We start from the raw sequence: 21,740 nt of genomic DNA on the forward strand, positions 1-21,740 counted from the left end.
TTACTGCTACAGCGGTGTGAGCTCACTGATGTCCAGGGTCTGTGCTTATGAGAATAACAGTGTTGATTGGAAGAGACGTTGATTTAACCTGAAGTTTAAGGACATGGACTACATCAATGGCCCATCCCTGGGAAATCTCCAGACATTCGTCATTAGCAAAGTTTGGTTGCTTCCACTTGACTTTCTGCCCTGCTGAGGCTGAAATGGCCTGTGACTCTTGGTACCAGTATCAGAGTGAGCATGACAGAGGAGTCAGGCTTGAGGCTGAAGTTTCTTTTCTCCTGGAGCTCAGACTTCAACTCAGGTGGGAATAAGCAAGACAAGGTCACATGACAGATGGCCAAGCAGAATGGGAAGTTGCACCCAGCTTACACCACAGTTGTTTCCAAATGCGAGCCCAACTCAGAAGAGGTCCCACCCCATAGCTGATAAAGTTGGTGTATGGTGGGACCTGAAAAGCTACACTTTTAGCATCCTGGGTAATACACTCCTGGGACGTGCTTTGAAAATCATGGTGAAGTAATGCTGGACTCCAGATAAAAGCAGTAAAGAGTTTGTGCACATAGGTAAGTGGAGACGTGAAAATTCTCATGGTAAGTCATGATATGAACAGAGATATAGAAATGAGAGCCCAAACAAATATGCTTGCAAGTCCTAAGACAATCCCTTCAGAAAAATGGTGGCAGTTAAGGGGATGGCAGAGACAAGTCTGCCTGTCCCAAGGGACTGAGATGCTACAGGCAAAAAGGGTCTTCACCCATTTCGGGAGGGCCGGTAGAGCCTCGTCCCTGAATGTCTGAGATGCTCGGTGTACTGAGGAGTCTGGCTGAGTGCGCTCAGCACTGACTTGGGCTGTTGCTGTGGACGGGTAGCAGTTACTGTGCCACTCGCTCACCCCTGAACTAGAGGGGGACAAATTAGAATTTGGGGACAGCTGTAATAGCAAGTGACCCAGAGCTGGATTTTGGTGACTTTCCTTTAGTTCCACAAATGACTGGCACTGAAGTAGTTCAGTGGAAGCCACAGAAAGCACAGAGCGAAAGGGAAACCCCAGATAGGACACTAGCTGGAGCACAGTAGGCCAGGGATGCAAGATACTACACAGGCCCTCTTTCAGGGACTCTGCTTGCCAGGGATGACAGACACAGGTGAACACATGGTGACAGATAACGAAGGGCTTTTGGGGGAGCTGAAGGAAGCTGCAGATGGCCGCAAGTATGGGGAGGAGGGCACAGTCCCCACCACTGCTGTGCTGTAGAGAGCAAGGCAAGGAGTGGAGAGTGGGCAGACAGGAGGGCCAGGTCTTCGTGGAATGACCTTGGAATCTAGGCTGTGGACCAGGGACAGTGTTGTCTGCTTTTGAGATCTGCCCCTGTGTTTCTTTCCCTGATCCCTTACAAGGGGAGCCCATGTGTTAAAGGTTATCCCCGGCTCATGGCACTACTGGGAGCTGGAGGAAGAACTTTTGAGATAGACCTGACCACACAGTCGTTAGGGCCATGCCCTTGTTCTACCTGCCTTTCATTACAGGCCCACAAATGACTGCAGGCTGAAGGGTCTAGATCATGAGCCAAAACAAAGCTTACTCTTTCAAGTATCTTGTTAGAGAGACAGTCATGGCTAGCGTGGGCTGTGTGAACTGTAGGAGTGCAGGCTGGAGACTAGAGCTATGCTGGTGCTGTGGCAAGGGCTAGGTGTTGGAGAAGCGGCCATGGTAGAGTGGTGAGAGCAGAGACTGGGGATACTCAGGAGCAAGTGGTGGTGGGAAGCCATGGACACAGATGACCTCTACCAATACAGTTCTGCAGAAGGGAATGATAACTTCTGTAATTGTCTTCTGATTGTGAACAGAGGCAGCTGATGGACCAACAGGCCTGTCTGAGTCAGAAGCTCAGGGCTGATACCAGAGTCACTAGCATTTGTGTGGCTTAGACACCTCGGGGGTCAGTGAACTCATTATGAAGGACTGTTAGGAGCACACATGTGGAAGCTCGGGGGAAAAGGCTGATCCAAGGAGAACTGGGAAGGCTCCTAGGGTAGGGCCTTTCCAAAGAGGCAGTTTGGAAAGCTAGAGCCTCAGCAAGGTGAGGGAGCGATCAGGGGGATCATGGAGCTGCTGGGGGCTAGGGTAGGAGCTCCCTAGAGCAGGGGCTGAACGGTAAGAAAGGTGGCTCCGTGAGTCACTCCCCACAAATCACTATGAGTTGCCCAAAGAGCATATAGGGTACAGGCCCTTGCAAGTAACCACAGAAACACTCCACCGAGCCTGGAGGGAATCTGGGAGACGGGCTTGAGGGTGGAAGGTGACGGGTAGGCCTACTGAAGTGGCTCCTTACTCAACAGGAGGTGTTGGGCGCAGCAAGTCCTCAGGACAGGTGAGGTGGCTTCCTGTCCCCTCTGCCCCATTTGTGCCTCTCTTTGGTGTTTTGGTCATCTCCATCCACATCTCCTGAGGTTGATGTACATTTCAATCAGGCAGCAGCTCATAGCTCATTTTAAACTCGGAATTCAGAATGGCATCACAGGAGCTACTTGTCTCTGGAAAGATAGAGTGGCATGGGAGACAGTGACAGTAATGGCAGAGGACTGTTGGGAGAGTCTGGTGGAACAGAGGGGGTGCCAGAGTGTGTCTAGATGAGCACCGTATCTGGGGAACCCAGGGCCTCCTGTGGAGTACCTTTGGTAAGGAAGCAAGGGTAGGTATTACTGTAGGATAGGGACAGCGGGGGTCATGCCCAGTGCTGTGGTACTAGCGCCTGCTGAGCTCTAAAGCCCAGGACCTGGCTGGGGTTCCCTTTTAAATCCCTCTCCCCAGAGACAGCAGCAGGGAATCAGACCGCGCTCCTGGCTCAGGAGCTTTACGGTGAAAAGTTTATTAGAAGGGCGCTTATAAGAAGAGGGGACATGGCTCTTTAACAATGGGGTACAATGCTGTAAAATACAAAAGTTAGAAAAAATCTAAAACACTATAAATACATGCTTTTTACAAAGATACTAAAGGCCTGGCTAGCTAAGGAGTGATATAACCTCAGCCTCCAAACATCCCCAAACAAGAGTCCACACCAGCCCACTTGCCCTGGCAGCAGCAAAGGCTTCTGGGATAAAAGATGGCTCCAATTTCCTTGTGAAGTTTTCCACTTCCAGAAGGGAGGGGCCTTGGTGCAGAGGACGTGCTGTCAAAGGGCCTGGGCTGGTCTAGGGCAGCCTGTTTGCACACGCCACCACATGTTGGCCCAGTCTACTCTGATGCGTGTTGATCCTGAGCCCAAAAAGCCACTGTAGCCACGACCAGTGTCTGGGACTGGCTGTGCCCCAGTTTTACCAAGTCATTGTCCTCAGAGAGAGACCTTTACAACTGTCTTTAAGAAATTAAATAGTTATCCATCTGAATGGCTTTAAAGAGTTATTACATAAATATAAAAGCGGCAGAATGCTAAACACTTTTGTGTTAACACAAGCAACTGCAGGGGCTGCTCAAGGTGATAGCCATGCATCCACATGTTCCCCTGTCTGCAATGCCACATCTTCATGGTTGACCCACATCCTGGTGTATGGCTTTCTACACACTGGGAACTTGCTGTGCACTGTGAAGACCATTACTTAGAGGGGCCAGTAATGGAACACTAACGCCACACAAAGTACAAGTGAGCTCAAACCAGGTTCCCTCTAATGTAAAGGGCTCACACCTAGTCACTCAGTAAGAACAGTGCAGAGCCAGAGCTCTGTGCCTTCCCAGCCTCTCAAGGACTGAAACTCAGAAACGGCAGCCTGGGGCTAAGAATGAAGTCAGATACTTGCCTCTGCCCCAGACAACTCAGGCACATGCGTGACTGCACATACTACTTAAAAACAACCTTTCTGTGGTTTGAATAAAAACATCAGGTTCTGGAATACATCCCAGCTCTGAGAAGCAAACTGGGGAAGATCAAGACCACAGCACCCCATAAGCACCAAGGCTTGATGCAATACGTTACTGAGTAAAAAAATATACAACACACTCTCAGGTCAGTGGAGAAGTCTGCCAGCAGCCTTGTGTTCTTCCTAAGAAAGTCCCTGCTCTCCACTCTAGGCTTTCCTCAAAATGCCTGGTCTTTCTACAGCCATCTGGAAGGTAGCCAACTGCCCATGACAGGCCAGCACATGACTATAAGCCACATGGCTGGGGCTACCTGAACAAGCGCTGAGGAAGGAGAGGGGTGCAGAGTTAGCTTCTCTGGGGTGCTGAAGGCAAAGACCTCTGCCCAGCACTAGCCATGTGGGTCAGTGTCAGCACATGCAGTCAGGCCACCTGGCAGAACCACACTTTAAAGGCCACACCAGCTACTGCACTGTTTTCCTTTCAATTCTCAACTGTTCTTTAAAAGTAGAAATGCTGTTCATAAAAGAAGGAAAACTAATTTGGGAGGACACTTTGATTACATGTACCCAAAGGAACTATGTTCTCCACAGTGGCGTGGCCCTTCCTAGACTCCAAACCTTTTACTTTCAAGGATGCCGAAAGTAGACCTGCCTAGAACTTCCTGTAAGCTTTCTTCAGCAACTGGACAGTGACGGGGCATGCTCCCGACTGCGTGCCTCCAGAAGCAGCCGTCTGCTCTGAGCAGTACAGGTTCTCTATACTTTCCAGTTGCAGCAGAATGGACTGTGCCATAGTCACCTGGAAGATGGCTGGGGGGACGGGCACAGGAAACCCCTAGGAGACCAGGCAGCAAGTGACACGAACCTCTGCCATGGCTGAGAAGAGAGGACCATGAATACTAGAAGCCACACCAAAGTGTCTCTGTGTTCTGACTCAGAGCATGCAGAACAGGTAGGCAGTTCCGAGGACTTCCTGTGTCTGAAGCAGCAGTCCACAGACCATGTCAAGTCCGGCACAATGTTCACACCCGGGGTCTGTGCCCCTTCAGAGAACCTGAGGGGTTGTTCAGAATTGTCTTTGAGTTCTGTATCAACAGCCTGGGAGAGACTCAGACAGGCATCTGTGTCTGAAGGAGGATCAGCATGCCTAGCTGGAAACATCCTGCCCAGAGCTTCTGAGGGCACAGCTCCTGCAGGAGAGGCACCAGGATATGCCCCAGAGCCTCTGGATCATCAGAAGATTTATCACATTGGAGGGTGCACTTTTGTCCCCTCTGGAACAGGACAGGACTTCCACGGGAAATCCATGCGAAAACATGGGCTCCTCATTTCACAACAGAAACAGCAGCCAAGAAGAGAGTACCAGTTGCAGGTGGGATCCTATGTGCTGTTCTGGAACAGCCAGGAAAGGGACTCTTTTTCCAGTTGAAATAACTTATACTCATTTTCTCTGTGATTGCCACTGCGAACAGTACTCATCACACAGGATCACCGCAGCAGTTTTTGGTGGCAATCCTTTACCGGAGCCAGGTAATCTTACATCCCAGGGTGAAGATGACAGGTCTCTGCACCAAGCCTGCAATTTTCCAAGGTGTAAAAAAACTTTAATAGCCCTTTCATTTGCCCATGTCAGCCTGGGATGTCTTAACCTCCTGGTGAAGTGTCTTCTATAACTCTCAGTTTCCAAACCTCAGGGCAAGAAGCAGAGACTGGGTCCTCTTTGGTTTTCCAGCCAACATATGTACCCAGGACTGTTTTCATCAAACAGAAGACATCCAAAGAGCCTGTGCTAGGTGAATTCATTAATGCAGCTGTCTCCATAAACCAACATGGCCTACACATCAGAAAGTGGTGCCAGCTTCCAGAGATGTATTCATTCAATGTGGTACCACCTCACCCAGGACATGTACTCCACGACTGCCCTTGTTGCGAACACTTGAACATCCGTATCTCTTGAGATCGATGTGATACTAGGAACTACACATCACATACATGGCTGAGCTTCAGCAGGTCCTTCCAAGGAAGAAGCGGTTCTCACCAGCTTTACTCTCCAGCATGTTCCCATCTGCATTCTGGGGGTGGGGGAAAGTACCTGCGTAGGCCATCCAGTTCCCTAGGTACACAGACCCTCTCTGTGAGAGTGGGGAGACAGGGCATGCTCCATTAAAAGTTCTTCTCCAAAGGTGAACTCCACACTCCAGTCCTGGAGAAAGGCACTTTCTTTTTGGACTGTGACATCCCATATCTCTGTCACTAAACAAGGAGTCAGGTGGCGACACACCACCTGTTAGCTCAAGCCACCAGATCAGAAGCCATCACACTCGGCCTTCAGCCTGGGGCACATATATGCAGCAGACACAGCTGTTCATAAAGTCCATCGCTGGCATCTTCTGTGGTTTCAGAAACAGGTTAGTGCCTTAGTTGAGAGAATCTGTGTTCTTTGACAAGACCAAGTTGGATGGAGTTATCTTCCAAGGTCATTTTCCCCAAGCCCGCCCTCCCCAACCCGATCCCTTTACTCCCAGTGTCTCTAAGACACGCTGGAACAGCGGATGCTGGGGGAACCCATCTGGGTGAGGACCTTGTCAAGCCACTGCAAGGGCCCATTCAGGTGTAGCTCGATCCAGCAGGGGGTGCTGGTCACTGTCTGTCTCCTGGGAAAAGAGGGAAGAGGTGAGAGACTTTAAAATGTTCAGAAGAATACAAGTAAGTTACAACACTGCTTTCTGCTACCCCAAGACAGAGATCTCTCTCTCTGTGCTAGAGAGGTAAATCCTGCCTAGAGGTGGTACTAGTAATGTAGCTGACCTAGGCCAGACTTCCAGGGAGGGCTTGGTGTAAGTTGGGTTCTGCTGCAGGGTGAGGACCTCGAAGATTTAAAGAAGGCCAGTTTCCAGGAACCATGACAAGCCCCTGTGCATAACCTGCCTGAATAAAGGTCCCCTGGTTCCTAGCTTGGCCATGGGGTAGGTACCTCCAGCCCCTTTCCAGATTTGGGCCAGCCCCACAGCTGTCATGACATGTCTTTCTGATGGAGGGCGTTTTTTACAAAGCACTTGACAGAGCCCACATGCTTCAAGTCCCAGTGTGCTGCTATAATCCCATCTACAGCCTATTTTGGAAAATCTTACCAGCAGAGCTAGCCGGGAAACAATTACTGGAAAAACCAAGGCACACCACACATTTCTTTTCCCCCAAAGCACTTTGTCTAAATTCAGACTGCTTGGTGACGCAGCTCACAGGCAAGCTCCCAGAAGCCTCCACTGAGCAAAGGCTATCTGCTGTGGCAACATACGGGTGCCAGCTGGAGGTGAGGCCCAGGCTGCAGGCCCGCTTACAGCTGCTTTAAAGAACCAGCCTGAAACCTTACTCTGTTTGGCCCACAATGCAGAGGGCATGGCTGTTCTGGGAAGGGGCCGCACCCGCCACTAGGCTGCCGTGCTATGCTGCCAGGCGGCAGTGACGCAGTAAGCCTGGTAGGACGGGGTGTGCTGGCAGGGTTTCCTCCATGGTGATACAGTGCCCTAGAGAGGGGCTTCTGCCAGTATTTGAAGATGGAGGGCCCTGGTGCTCCCCCACTTTCAGGGCCATCCCGAGACTCATCTTCCCTTAATCATCTTGTCCTTTTCTCGAACAGTTAGGGAGGTTCATACTGAGCCTGGGGCTTCTGCCTGAAGGCAAGCAGGCCTCCCAGTTCTTTTCCTTTGGGGTTTTTGCGTTAAAGAATTAATTTTCTAACCTTTCACTCTGATTCCCTAAATGATCTAAATCGTGGACTAAAAGGTTGGCTCAGGCATTCATCCAGCCAGACCCTTGGGCCGGGTCATCACAGCATGGTTTGGAGTTATTCCGCAGTCTGAGCAATTGGGTTGCATGCTTGGTGACCCTCCCTGGATTTCAGATTAAAAGGCCCAGGTTGCTTTGCTCACTGGCACCATGGGGCATCCATGAAAGAGCAACAGCTCTGAAACCTAGACGTCGAGGTTAGATTTTACAGACCTCCGTCCTCTGCGGAGAATCTGACTTTCCATAAGTCATGCTCATTGGGGTTTCATTACAAACGGTGGCCCAGAGCCAATACTGAAATGGGTTTGGCTGGGGTGCAGAATGACTGCAAAACAAAATTGATTCCAAACATCTGGAAAAATGAAGAGAAGGGGCGAGGAACTTGCAAGGCGCTGGCTGCAGCTGATGTGTGGGTACTCTGTGCGGCTCTGCTCTTGGGGGCTGGGGAGGAGGCATGGAGCAGAAGGGCATGTGGCCCTGCCTCCCAGACCACTCCTGTCCAGCATGGGAAAAGGAGACCATATTCTCATTAAACCTATTCTAGATGGTCTGAGGGCCTCAACCATGCAGACCAGGTAGACCTTGCTATTACTGGTGCCATGTTTAAAGTGCTAACTGGCATCCTTTAAATAAGAGAGAAAATATATAGTTATATGTAATATAAATATATTTTAGCTGTTTTCTATAAAACACTCAAATCTCCTTCTAGGGGAGACCGTCACCTTGAGAGTCTATCCCAGGGAAGTTGAGGACACAACAGCAGCAGCCAGGAGAGGCCGAGTCTGAATCTGTCTTGTCCACTTGACTCCATGCATGCTCTTTGCTCTCCATAAGCTTTTAGCCCCCATATCTCTACAAGAACAATGCCAGTGTCCCCACAGTGGGCCTAGAAATGCTGACGGAGCTTTAGAACTGCTGAGTACTAGGGCTATGCTGCTATTCTTGGCCGCCATACCTTGCCTAGAGCTGGCTCCCTCTACCACCCGCTAAAGGCAGCTTAGTCACTGACCTGTACTCGGCTCCCCAGCCTTTGACGAAGCTCATGCGGATGGTGCACATGCGAGTCAACTGGTAGACAGCCTCAAAGCCCTGGTTGACAGACTGAGCTAGGAGGGCAGCAAATTCCTGGTTGTTGAAGATCTTCAGGTTGCAGCCTGCCAACCACAGACAAGTCAGATAAGCCAACCCTGGGACCACCCGAATGGTTTGACTCACACAGCTCAAGTGGTCCACCATGGTTCCACCCAGTGGTATCTGCTCTGAGCCCATCACACTGCAAGGGTGGGCCTTCTCTATTCCTACACTTGATCTGCACACCCTTAGCAGGGAGAGGCTGGCCTGTAGGTGCCACCTCTAGCTGCAGGGATGCCAGATGCCAAGAAGGAAGCCTGGAAGTGGGGCTTGGGTGATAAAGGAATGGCCTGGAAAGGCTGAGGCAGAACCCTAAGGTTCAGAGAGGCAGAGACCTGAGCCTGGCTCCCAGTGCCTTGTGTGGTAGCCACCTGGGGACAGGTGCTCCTGCATTGGTACAGTAGAAGGGCATATGGCAATGAAGTGGGCTAACACAGGGACGCTCTGCAGGGGTTCGTAAGTACTTTCCACCTGATAGCCCTGTCTCATGCTTGGGCTGGGGAAGAGAGGTGGGTCACCTCTGGATACAGGCTTGGTCTGAGGTGACATTAACAACAAAGCGTATCTAAATTCTCCACAGTACAGCAAGAGACAGGCATAAATAACAACAAAAATAAACCTGTTTGAAGTCTTGTTGCCCAACTGCCAGGATTGCATGGCCCAGAAGATAATACCAGAGTCTATGTCCAGTAGCCAGTGAACCAGCAGAGACCCCATCTGCTGTGTGCGTGACTCTGCTTCTTCTGACCCTCTATCTCCTTTAGGTGGTTAGGGGGAGCTGGGCTTGGTCACCAGTGTTCTAACAGTCTTTGAGCGAACAGAACACTATCGAGCCAGTTCAGCCTTCACCAGGGCTGGAGATGGAGCAGGTAAGGCAGCAAACTGGGAATACTACCTAGCTTCCACCTCCACCCCTGCTTTCTCCTGGATCAGGTGGGTAAAACAGTACAGTCCATAAGCCCCTCCCTCCTGGGCTTCAGCCTCAGCTGAGCCAACAGACTGAACACCAGGCTAGTCAGCCCAAGTCCTCTATGGAGCAGTCCTTCCGTGGCTTCCTCCCAGCACTCTCAGAACTTCTCTCCTTAGCCTTTCTTAGAGCTACAGGGGTTGCTAGAGAGGAGTGAGCTCAGAGATGTGAATGCTTTGCAAATGAAACCACAGAGGTTGCCCAAGCAGAGCTGACTCCGCCCACAGCCCACGACTCAGCAGCAGCAAGAGGAAGAGGACCTACACGTTCCAGGCAATGACCGGACACAGGCCACGTGCTCTCAGGAGTGCCTTTCTGCCCTGTGGGTAGGGGAGTTCCAGCCTGACAGTTCTTAGGGGTCCAGGAGACAACCTCAGGAAAAAAACTCAACACTTTTTCATACTGATCCAAGGCCTGAGTTCAGGATGCCTTTTAAATATCTGCCTGTCTTTTACATGGCACCCCCAGCCAGCACACCCAGTGACCCACCCTAGTTACACTGTCCTTTCTGGCACATGCCCTCACAAACTTCACCCCACTGATCCCTGACCTAGTGCCTCCTCCAGGACACCTTTCTGACCATCCCACAGGTAGATGGCCTTTTCTCCCCATTAGAGCTGCTTGCCCGGGACTAATAGTCCTGGGTGCCTGGGTGTGTCACAATCACCCTGTGTCCATCTTAAAACACTCCAGGCACAGGAGCACCTCTGTCCATCTTGGCATAGACCAGGAATACATCATATGTTTAGAGAAAGAATGAAGAGCAGACAGCACCTAGGGGTGAGGGAGGGCGCTCTGGGTTACAGGTTTGACATTCCCTCTGTTCTCTAGAGGTCCGTGGCGCACAGACAGCTACAGTGTCAACAACATATACAAGTGTGGAGGAAAGGTGAGAAAGATTTCCCAGGCACGCCTCAGGGGCCATGGCCCCAGAGCAGCACCCTCCAGAGCTTACCTGGGGGTATCTTGCAGACAGTGGCAGGGTGCCAGCCATAGCGCTGGTTGCAGTTGGGAGACTGGACGAAAATAGCACTGTCACTGAGGCACTCTGCAAAGACCTCCCCTCCAATGTAGTAGAGCCGCACACCCCTCCCTGCAGAGGTCAGAAGATACTGGGTCAGAGAGACCAACCCCCCAGAGCAACTAGGCCAGCTGGGGAGGGGACATCAGACAGAGCTGCAAGTGGCAACTCCAAACAAGAGGAGCCCTGAGCCCAGCCTGAAGCCAAGTGGGTGAATGTGGGCAGCTCTGGGTTCCTAAAGCAGCTGGAATGGAGGGAAGAGCCTGGCCCCAGTCCTAATATTAGCTTCTGCCATTACCCCGCCTTAAGCCTGAGCTATCTAGAGGAGAGCAGTAATAACCTACCTTAGCAGCCCCTGCCACAGTGCCCAGAGGGACAGCTGCTGCCACCCCACTGCTCCAGTCCATCCCCCCACCATAACCCACAGGGCACAGAGGTGCCTTGGTGAAGTTGCTACTGGGGCTTTGGCATTCCCTGGCAAGGGACCTCCCTTCACATGGTCTCCTAGTGCAGTCTGTATATTTTATTTCTTTCCCTCTATCACCCAAACCCACTCCAGATGGACAGAAATTCGTTTTCAGTTGACTCAGCACATCAGTGGTTATGTAAACGGTGAGCTCTGCTCAGTGGGGATGTCCCCTTATGCTTAGAAGAGGTTTGGAGTACAAGAAAGCAACTCAACTCACGGACCAGTGTCCTGTGAGCGGAGAGCAAGTGCCGTAACTACACACTGTGCCACGCTCCCACCTCGCCTCATCTGGGTCCTACAGCCCTTGGTGCTGGGGGTCCCAGTGTCCTCAGGAGGCGGGGCTAGGGTAGGTACATTACCAATGTGCCGCCTTGTAAGCTCCACGGCTGCATTCCGGTTAACATTGGACAGCAGGCCCAGACAGAAGCGCTCTGAATTGGAGGGATCAGTGAAGCCATCTACTGTCATGGACGGCTGTGAAGCGTGGAATGTCTCCCCAACTCGCTGGTTCAGCTCGTAGTAGGAGATGGAGCACCAAAAGGCCGGCTCACAGTAGGTGACTGGCTGTAGGTCTGAGGAGACATGGGGTGTGCCAGGTCAGTAGATATTCAGGGAGGCTCTGGAAGACTTGCTTCTTCCTCTGACCCCCCAATTCCCATTGCACAAACCCTTCAGGGTGCCAGAGAGTGGGATCCTCAGAATTTGGGGGAGAATCTGACAGCCTATAGAAGAAGAGACACTGTGTTCATTTCTTTTGGACCCACAGGCAGCCTGCCCCATAGTGTTTGACCGAACTGTGAACAGAAGCATCCTTCAGAGTAAGGCTAGCCCAAACAGGAAGCAGGTCAGGACTGATCAGCACTATAAGCAGACCCTTTCAGGGACCCCTCAGCAGGCAGGGTCCTGGCAGCTCCTTTCTCACAATCCTGCAACCTCCTGCAGGACTGCATGTGCCCTGTGCCACCTCCAAATGCTCCTCCACACTGTAGCTCTACTACTGGCCTTAGGGAGGAGCTTTAAGCCCACTCTGCCCACTTAAATGATCCACCTATGCTCACTGTACCATCTCCCTCAGTGGCTTCAACCTCCTGCAGCCCAGGTATATGGTCCTTGTAAGAGTGAGGTGAAGACAAAGTCCCCATCCTGACACTATACAATTCATACTGCTAGAGCCAGCTCTAGGGTCAGCACACCCTAAGCTAGGGCAAATGACTGCTTGGGAGAAAGGGGGGGTTAGATATTATGGGATGGTCAAATGCACCCTCAACCTGTACTCGCTGTATACTAACAGCATATATATACCTTACCCCTTCCCCAAGTACTGAAAATAAAAACCATTCCTAGTACTGCCAGATGTGTTCCAGGGGTTGGAAGCACTCCCCATTGAAAGCCACTGTCCTTTAGGTTGAACCAGCATGATTTCATTCACGTTCCCTTGTGTGAGCCTCTAGATCACCCCTGCCCACCTGTTGCATCCTCTATGCCATTGGAGCTATCAGTGGATTCCATGAGCTAACTCGAGTAAGATGTGGCCACGCAGCAAACGCCGTACGGTATCAACATGATAATAACCCAGACGATGGACCTGAGAACTCCCTGATCCTGGCTTGACTTTCCAGATGCAGAAGAACAAGGCGTCCTTTCTTCCTTTTCTTCTCACGGTTGAGCAAGAGGCCAGGAGGGCAGAGGCAGAGGATCAAAGCTACTGTACAGAGGAGGGAATGATGGGACAGGAGCAGCTGTGGCCTGTGCCCCTGGCTTCTGAGGCTGGGCTGAGCCACACCGGCCATGTCCGGCCCTGGCTCTGCTCCATGCTTCCACATTCCAATGAGATAAGCTAGATTCTAAACAATGCAGCCACTAGAATGTGAGCTATGTTGCTTTGGACACTTTGGGGTGGTTTTTTTGGTTTGTTTTGGTTTGTTTAAAAAAAGAAAAAAGAAAAGCCCAGGACTAGCCAAGGGCTAGCCAAGGTTTAAAATGTTCGGGTGACCTGTCAGCACCACTAGCTGCTACTGCCCAGGTGCGGGCTCTACCGCCCTTGAGGTGTATCCTTGGAAGCATGACCTACTCTGGTCTGTTTCCTATTCTGTGTCAAGACTGGTTCTAGAGAGAGCTAAAGCCGGCCATCTCAGCCACTGCACTTCTGGCCTGTGTCAGTCTGAAGAGGCAGCTTTGGCTGATCCAGGTCAGCCTTGCCTTCCTCAGTAATGTGAACAGCACGTTTAGCTCCCTCACCCCCAAATTTCAAAGTCCTGCCTAAAATTTCATGGTCCTAGTCCCCGGGACACTGACACCTACCAATCCAAAGCCACCCAGAGTGTCTGTCACACCTGGAGGAACACCGTTCTGGGAAAGGTGAACTTCCAGGTAGAAAAAGGTCTTCCCGGGGAGATATGGACCCTCCTCCAAACACCTCTGGGATCCTCCAGGCGCCCTGAGCAGCAAAGTAGGGAGACTGAGCTCAGAGGGACACGCACGCCATCAGGACTCAGCAGCTGTGTCATGGCACCAGGGCACAATTTGAAGACTGCCACTTCAGAGGGTACCTGTCAACTCTGGCTCAGAAACAGGCAGAATAGGATAGCCCCATTCGTGGCTTTTAATTCCCTGCTTCTGGCTGTGCCTTTGAGTTCTCTCTCTCCTTCCACCCCCAGTATCAGCCCTAGCTGCTTTCTTCAGGCACTTCAGCCATAGCAGGGACAAAGCAGAAACGTATAATTACTGTTTCTTCCTGCAGTGGTGGTCCTGCCTCTGCCCCCAGATGCAATTCTTTTTGCAAAAGTCGGTGCTCTGGAAAGAGAACTACCACTGGTGTAAGTATGTGGTAGCAGATATTGACAGCCTGACTCTGAGCTTCCTAAAAGATCAAACAAAAAGAGGCCATCGTTGTGGCCTGGACCTGTCACACACCCCATAGGCTCATACGTGTGAATACTTGGCCCCCAGCTGTTGGTGCTGTTTAAGGAGGTTATGAAACCTTTGTGACCCAGGGCTAAGCTGGCAGATGTTGGTCCCTGGAAGCAGGCCTTGAGGGTTATAGCCTTCCCTGAGTTCTGGTTCCATTCTCTGCTTTCTGATCTACCAAGGTTTGAACAAAGTGTGCTTCAAGGTCCAGCCAACATGGGCTTAGCTGCTCCAGCCACCTTGTCATTCCCTGGAGTCAACGCACCCCAGGTTTCAGAGCTTCCCAACAAATGCCAGTGTAGTTTACACAGGCCCTGAAGACCTGCTGCTCAAAGGCTCCTTGGCTGATTGGCTTATGCTCCAAGGAGCATGGGTTTGTTGTATTGACCAAGGCTTCCATCACCTGGGATGTTAGAGAAGACCTTGACTGCACATAGCCCAGCTCCCACCAGCCTGGCCAGTCTCTGCTAATATCCTCTCAGAACAGAAATGCGGGAGACATGGAGCCTCCAGCACCATCAGGGGCCCCACCCCCAACCAGCATGGTGTCAGGCAAGCTTCTAGACTGGCATGGGGCACTCAATTCTCCACTGGCCCCAGGCCAGCCTAACGCATTGGCTGGCTTCAGTTCCAAGCCCCGTTCCAAGCTGGCACGGACTCTCTGTTTTGTTTAAGGAAAGGAAAACAGAATAAAACCCAGAAGGCGACACTCGGATTAAGGGGTGCCTATTAAAAACATGTGCAAAAGATTCCAGTTGGCAGAAGCAGAGGGGAGGAGAGGGGCACATCAACTTTCTCCTGAACTGAAGCAGACGATGAGCAGAGATCTGCTCAGTGAGTACCATAGGACTTGAGGTCAAAGCAGAGATGGCCTGGCTAGTCTGGGCTCTCCCTAGCCATGGAGAACAGGTCTATCTGAGTCTTAAGGATTCCACCCTCCAACCCCATATCCCTTCCAACTCTCTGTTCTTGAGCTGTTCTCTTTCAGAAGAGTGCCCTTCCCCATCTGTATGACCCTGACCAGCAAGGCCCAATTCAGGTGACATAGACATTCCTTCATGCAAAGAAATTTCATGCCCAGCCATCTGGGCACTTTCTCATGTGCTACAGGGGTTGGCCCTCTGTAACCGAAGTGTCTGGGCCCTAACTCGAGCCTCTGGGGTTAAGGCAGAGAGGCAAGACATGCAGAGGAATGAGGGTAAGTTCCTCTAGCCTCAGACCAATTTACTAAATCAAGAAAACATTCACCTCTATGAGAGTGTGTAAATGTGAGTGTGTGAGTGTGTGTGTGTGTGTGTGTGTGTGTACATACACATGTGTGATATGCCTTGGGACTACCTCAGGTGTCAGTCCCCACTTTCTACCTTGTTTAGAAAGGGTCTCCTGTTCAGCTGGCCTATGAGCTTCCAGGGAGTCTCAGGTCTCTGCCTCCCATCTGGCTGTAGAAGACACCTGCTGCCACATCCGGCATTCCATGGGTTCTTGGGATCTGGACGCAGGTCTTCATGCTTGCATGGCTGTACTCAGTGAACCACTTTCCTAAGCACCTGCCTGTGTTCTCACAAGCCCACATGCAGCTACACATGGCCTTTACCAAGGACCTGTCTGGCAGCATGGAGAAGCCAGTGGCTTCTCGTCATTTTCACAGGCCTATCATCATTCCTGCCACCCAGCCCTGTCCTCTCCCAGCAGAAGGTGGCTCACCCTGCCATAGGCACTCCAGGAAGCTATTATCTCAATAGGCTCCAGCTCTCTGCTGCCCCAGGGCTCTTGTGAGGGCCTCGGGTTTCCTCATCCCAGCCACACCCTACATGTGTCACCGTGAAGCAGGGAACAACTTACTCACCAGAGGGACCCAACTGTCACCTTTCCCTAACCTGCTGCGTCCTTCCCCTGTTTTCCTCAATCTTCCTGACTTAGACACTTAGGAAGTTCTAGGTGACCCACCCAGCATGATGTGTCTGATAGAAATATGCCCAGCTCACAGCCCCTGCTCTGAGAAACAGTGGTGCCAGAGATTCCCCAGGGCCAGCCTCTGCACCGTGCCCAGCTGGGGCTCAGCCATGCCTTTGGGCCTCATCACCCAGGTCGCTGCACCACTGTATTAGATAAGTGGCTTCCCTGTGGTAGGAAGCTCATCTTTCCCTAGACCGGAGTTGGGGCCTGGAGTGGGTAAGAAATGAAAGGAGCAAGTGGATGTTGTACACTTCTTTTTGCATCGCAATTTCATAACAAGATCTTTAGAAGGCACACCTGTACCCTGAGATCCCTCATCTCTTCTCTCAGAAGCACTGTGCTGACTAGCTGTATATCAACTTGGCAAACTAAAGCAGGTGAACCTCGGTTGAGACGATGCCTCAGTAAGATCAGTCTGTGGACAATCCAGTAGGGCATTTTCTTAATTAGTGATCAAGGGACAAGGGCTCAGCCCATTGTGGGTGGTATCATCCCTGGGCTGGCTGTCCTGGGTTCTACAAGAAAGCAGGCTGGGCAAGCCATGAAGAGGAAACCAGTGTGCAGCATGCTTCCATGGTCTCTGCATCAGCTCCTGCCTCCAGGCTCCTGCCCTGTGTGAGTTCTTGTCCTAACTTTCCTCAATGATAGACCAGCTTATGTCTCATTGGCTCTCTCCCAGAAGCAGGCCCCTCTCTCCCCGATCCACCTACTCCTATGATATCAGACAAGCCTTTCAGTGGTATTTTTTGAGTGAGTGGACTTGCTGGAATGATCAGTGGGCAAGAGAGAGAAGTTCCCAGCAGTCACCTGTTTGTGGGAAGATTGCAAATGGAAGGTTGCCCCCCTTCTTGGCACTGTTCTATGCTACCCACCCTAGTTCTTGGTTGGGAAGGGCTTCACACAGGCATTGTGTGCTTTATAACAACGCCTTCCCCTTGGACCAACGGCAAATACAAAGCAATGATTGCATCTCTGTGCCTTTGGCCCCAGCCTCTCTGACTTCCCAGGGAGGTTGTAAGGCATAGCAACCTCCATCAATTTTCTCCAGGCCCATCACACCTTGTGAGGGCAGGCCTCTCCATGGTCCATCCCATTCCCGTATGCACAGGCCCATGGTCATCTCTTTAAACGTTCATTCCTACTTCAATAATGGGTCATCTCAACTTTCCTCAGGGTAGTCAGTGACTACTTGGGCTTCCTTCTGGTTTTCCTCCAGTAACTTCTCATCAAATGTATACTCCCCCTACAGTGGCCAGATTACCTCCGTGAAGCTGCCATAAAGATCCCACCACAACCCCTCCAGCATACCACCAGCCTCATGCTGTGGGTTGGGGGGGTGAGGTGGCGTTCAGAGCTCAGCCTCACCTTGCCCTGCTCTCCCTGTCACCTGACAACCACTGTACTGCTGACTTCCATGGAGCACACCCACTCTGCTGCCTGCGGTGCCCCCCCATCCCATCTCATTGCTTCATTTACTCAGCCCATTGCATGTGGCTTCCTCTCAGGCATACCCAGCCCCCTCCTCTATGCTTGCTCCCTCAGCACCACAGGTGAACACAGATGTAAGCAGGCTGAAGGTCTAAGTATCCTCCTCAGCATAGCTCTATATGCTGTATGGATTCTGCCCTGATGTCTGTATAGACTGAAGAAGCCAAAATACAAAGTCAGTTTCTCTGCCGGCAGCTGTACGGCTGAGTTCGGAGGCTCTCCTGTCCACTTAACTTTCTGATCCGTGACATGAAAGTTAGCATGCTTCTGCCCATGGCTATGAAGAACCACCTTGGGGTAATCTGAAGAGATCCCAGGAAATACTCACCTGTGCCCACCCTGCTCTTTGCTCATCCTCCCAGCCCTTCTCCCCAAGTCTAAGTCAGAGAATTCTGGCCCAAGGCCACTGCCACCTTCAGACTGGCCTGTGACCTTGATGACTTCACAGATAAGTACCTGCCACAGGGGTACTGGCCTGACCATGGTGGGATGAAATGCTCCAAAAATAAATCTAAAGCAATCCTAAAGGGGAAGCCCAGAGTCAAGCTCACAATTGGCCTTTAATGGCTTATAGTCTCAGGTTGTTTTCAATAACGCAGTCCCTTCACTATCAGGGATATGACCTTCCCTCAGCCAAGCCCGGCGGTATTATGCTACAAAGATTTAAACTGTATCTCTAAGTCCTGTTTTGTTCCACCCACACATCGGCATATTTCAAAGGCTCTTTACCCATCTCCCAATATTCTAGATGACGAGTTCTATCTGATATCTGCCAAGGTCTTGAAACAAGTGGGCACCACAGCCTGTCCAACGTACTCCACTCTGAAGGGTTCTACCATGATCAGCTGCTTTTCCTGAGCCGAAAAGCAAGTGCTAGCCTAACGCCACACTCCCAACCCCATGAACCCAAACTTAGTTTGTTTTGTTTTGTTTTTTCCAAACTACAAACCAGAAAATCAAAAGCTACCTTTGATAAAAACATGGATGTCACATCTGTTTTGAGCCCTTCTGCCGTTTCTAGCCCCAAGGACTTCTGCAAAGCCTCCCTCTCCCACACAGGAGGGATGCTAGCAGGCTGGCAGGGTGACCCTCAGAACACTGACCTGCAGTCCAACAGCTGAACATTGTTGTGGGAACAGTGGGGTCAGCTGATATAAACACTGGGAGATAACACAGTGCTAATCAAGACATTCGAATGGAGAGACACATTTTCAGAGAAACAGAGGCAGAGACTGGGAGAGGCAGACAAGCCCTGGTTTCAGCAGCATGGAGCACATGTGTACACTGCCCTCACCAGTACCAGACAGACCACGATAAAACAGTTGTGCTAGGCAGTGCGATCGTGGGCACATTGCTTTCTCCCCAAATTCCTTATATGTTGCTGTTTTAATAACAAGTTATTATGAGACGATATAACTCAGCTGAAATACCAATGTGTGTCTGAAACAAGCTTCTGGGAGCTGGGGGCCGAGTCTGGGCAGCTGCCTGTGGCTTTGCCCCAAGCCACACACGTGTGTTTGGCTGACCGAGGCCCCTGTCTCCTGGGCCTGAAGTCTGGGAGATTTTTGTTCACTCACGTCTGACCGCTTCCCAGGGGAAATACGAACCTCAGCATAGACTGTCTTTCCTACAGGCCACTGTTCTCGGGTTTCTCTGTTCTGAGGTGACCCAAGGATCACTGTAACCAGAAACCCCTCGGGTTGGGCTGTGCTGATGGTGAAGGAGGGGGCAGGGCTCACCTTAACTGTCCCTTCCCACTGAGGCAATCAGTTGAGTTACAGCCAGGAGTGTGGCAGCCTTCACCTTAAAGATGGATAGTTACTCACCCAAGTTATTGTGTGCTGGGGACATCGGATTCGGGGAGAGGTTTGGAGAGCCTGCAAGGTGAGACACAGTTGTAAGACATTGTTGGAGTACTCCACTACCAAGACAGGATCACTCGCCATGCTACAAGGAGACCCTAGACCAAGCCTGGAGTCTCAGGAGCCTGGGCCTAACCTCATGAGCCCCCCAACTACACATCTAGCCATGATGCCCTATCTGTGGAATAGACAGATTGAAGGTAATTTTAAAGGCCCCTCAAACACATTCCACCTTAGCACCTAAGCAAGGCTCCAGTGCAGGCCTTGGTGGGCCCAACTAGGCCAGCTCACACACCTGCCCTCAGGGAAGACTGACTATTCCTGAGGAAATGCAAAGACAAGGAGCCCCTATGTGTGCTGTGGAGGGTAGCCTCCATCCTCACAGATCTGCCTCAGAAATGCTGCAACTCAGCAGCTTATTTGATCCTTCGTACACGGCAGGAGAGGGCATGTGACGTCTAATAATTCATGCTCTGATTTTCTCTCAATCCCTAGCTACCAAGAAAACGTGTGTGTGTGTGTGTGTGGGTGTGAGTGTGTGGGTGTGGGAGGGGGGAGGGAGGGAGAAAGAGAGAGAGAGATCAGGTCTGCCTTTCTGTAGGCCCGTGTGCAGCTCATAGTTAGTTATTTATGAATGTCTTGTGGCCCCACCCCACCCCCTGACATCCACCAGACCTTGAGGCTGAGCCCTGAAGCTGCCTTGAGCTGTCCCTGGGGCTCTTTTATTTCACCCCAACAGAGTTCTGAGCTCTGAGAGGGCCAAGAATGGGTCACAGGCTTCCTTTTCTCCCGTGGTGGCACCTGCCCCAGTGGAGATAAAGAACAATTTCAGAGGCCAAGTGGGGCTTGGCCAGCTTGCTGCAAATACGTATCACCCGTGTGGTTTGGGCCAAAGTATGTTAACATTACTGCGCCTTCATTTCCCCCTCATATAAAGTAGAGACATTATCATCTACTGACCTGTATAAAGTAAATAGAAGGTTACATTAAAAACAAACAAACAATTGCCAGGCTTGGCATATAGGAAGCATTCAATAGTTGTTTCCTATTTCTATGGTAGTTCAAATCATGAAGGTCTAAGGTTAGTCGAAAGGACACATGTGCTCTCAGGGGAGACTTGAGGGTGACCTGGGTGACCCTCTAACCAGAGACACTTCCACATCTCACCTGGTAGGAAAGCCAAGTCCATGAGCAACTGGACTCGGAGCCAAATGGGTTACTTGGAAGAAAAAGAACAAAGAAAGACCTCCACCCATCCATGCCTAGGTTGGCTGAGTACACAAATCCTAGCTCCCACAGAGCCTTGCAGGGACAGAGAGGTGTAGGAGAGGGGACAGCATAATGAGACAAAAGAAAGCAGAGGGAGCAAGCAGATTGGAGCCAGGGAAAGCATGCATGGCTGGCCCTCCCCCCACACAGGCCATTCTGATGACGTTTGTTTATTACAGTCATTGTACACATACAGAGGGGGAGAGAGCGGGCTGTGAGAAGCTCTGCAGCTGGAGGGAGGCTGCCTAGCTGGCTCACTTCCCATGCCAGCACTCTGTAGCTGCAAGTTTTCAGCAGTCACTTGGCACAGAGCACAGGAAGGTCTTCCGTGCATTCCAGCTGGGTCTGTGCTGCCAGCCACATGCCTGGATGGGTGTGTGTTGGGGGGTGTGCTTGACCTAAAAGTGTAACACCCCAGTGACTAGCACACATGTGATCCCTTTTCACCCTTTTGAGGATTGTGCAACCTCTTGCAGTCCGAGAGTGAGGCAGTCCCCCCATCGTGGGAATGGAACAGCTGCTGGGCCCCTTTCTCTCTCCTTGCCCACTACACAATGCAGAACAGGTCCCGTGTGGCAGCTGGGGCTCTGTTCAAGAAGCTGCTGGTTTGGAACCAATTTGGTCACATAACATATGACATGGGAAACATCTGGGAGCATAGCAGGATAGAACTAGCTCAGTCCCTCCCAGCAGGGACACACTGATCACATTGGCCACTACATAGAGAGAGACAGAGACAGACAGACAGACACACACATCAGTAGATAGATATTTCTTTTTAAAGAAGTCACTACTGGTGTCTTTGCTGGCCACCAGAAAAGGCTATTCCTCCATCCATGTTTTCCTCCCTGCCCTCCTGCACTGCTTCAAGCGTTCGAGCCCATCTCCCACCTTCTGCCAGCACCACACCCAGGTGACCTAACTACACTGTCAGTAAAACTACTTTGTGTCCTCACTGCAGAGGGATATATGAGGCACACAGGGATGCTACTCTACAGACACTAGGGAGGGAGAAAGCAGCAAGGC

At 51.2% G+C, this 21,740-nt stretch overlaps 1 protein-coding gene across 4 annotated transcripts in view; it reads right to left on the minus strand.

Annotated features, from left to right (window-relative positions):
* Positions 1-2,831: 2,831 nt before the first annotated feature.
* Positions 2,832-21,740, minus strand: part of Smad3 (SMAD family member 3) — a 110,121-nt gene continuing 91,212 nt past the window's right edge. For all 4 annotated transcript variants that reach the window (NM_013095.3, XM_039080897.2, XM_039080896.2 and 1 more), the window contains 5 exons: positions 19,410-19,460; positions 11,592-11,804; positions 10,698-10,835; positions 8,654-8,798; positions 2,832-6,512 (listed from right to left, as the gene is read on the minus strand). In NM_013095.3, coding sequence (NP_037227.1) covers positions 6,389-6,512; positions 8,654-8,798; positions 10,698-10,835; positions 11,592-11,804; positions 19,410-19,460 — 671 coding nt within the window. In that variant the 3' untranslated portion in view covers positions 2,832-6,388. The remainder of the gene's footprint in view (positions 6,513-8,653; positions 8,799-10,697; positions 10,836-11,591; positions 11,805-19,409; positions 19,461-21,740) is intronic.

The sequence above is a fragment of the Rattus norvegicus genome, chromosome 8 (genome assembly GCF_036323735.1).
Source record: "Rattus norvegicus strain BN/NHsdMcwi chromosome 8, GRCr8, whole genome shotgun sequence".
In the NCBI taxonomy this organism is placed as follows: domain Eukaryota; kingdom Metazoa; phylum Chordata; class Mammalia; order Rodentia; family Muridae; genus Rattus; species Rattus norvegicus.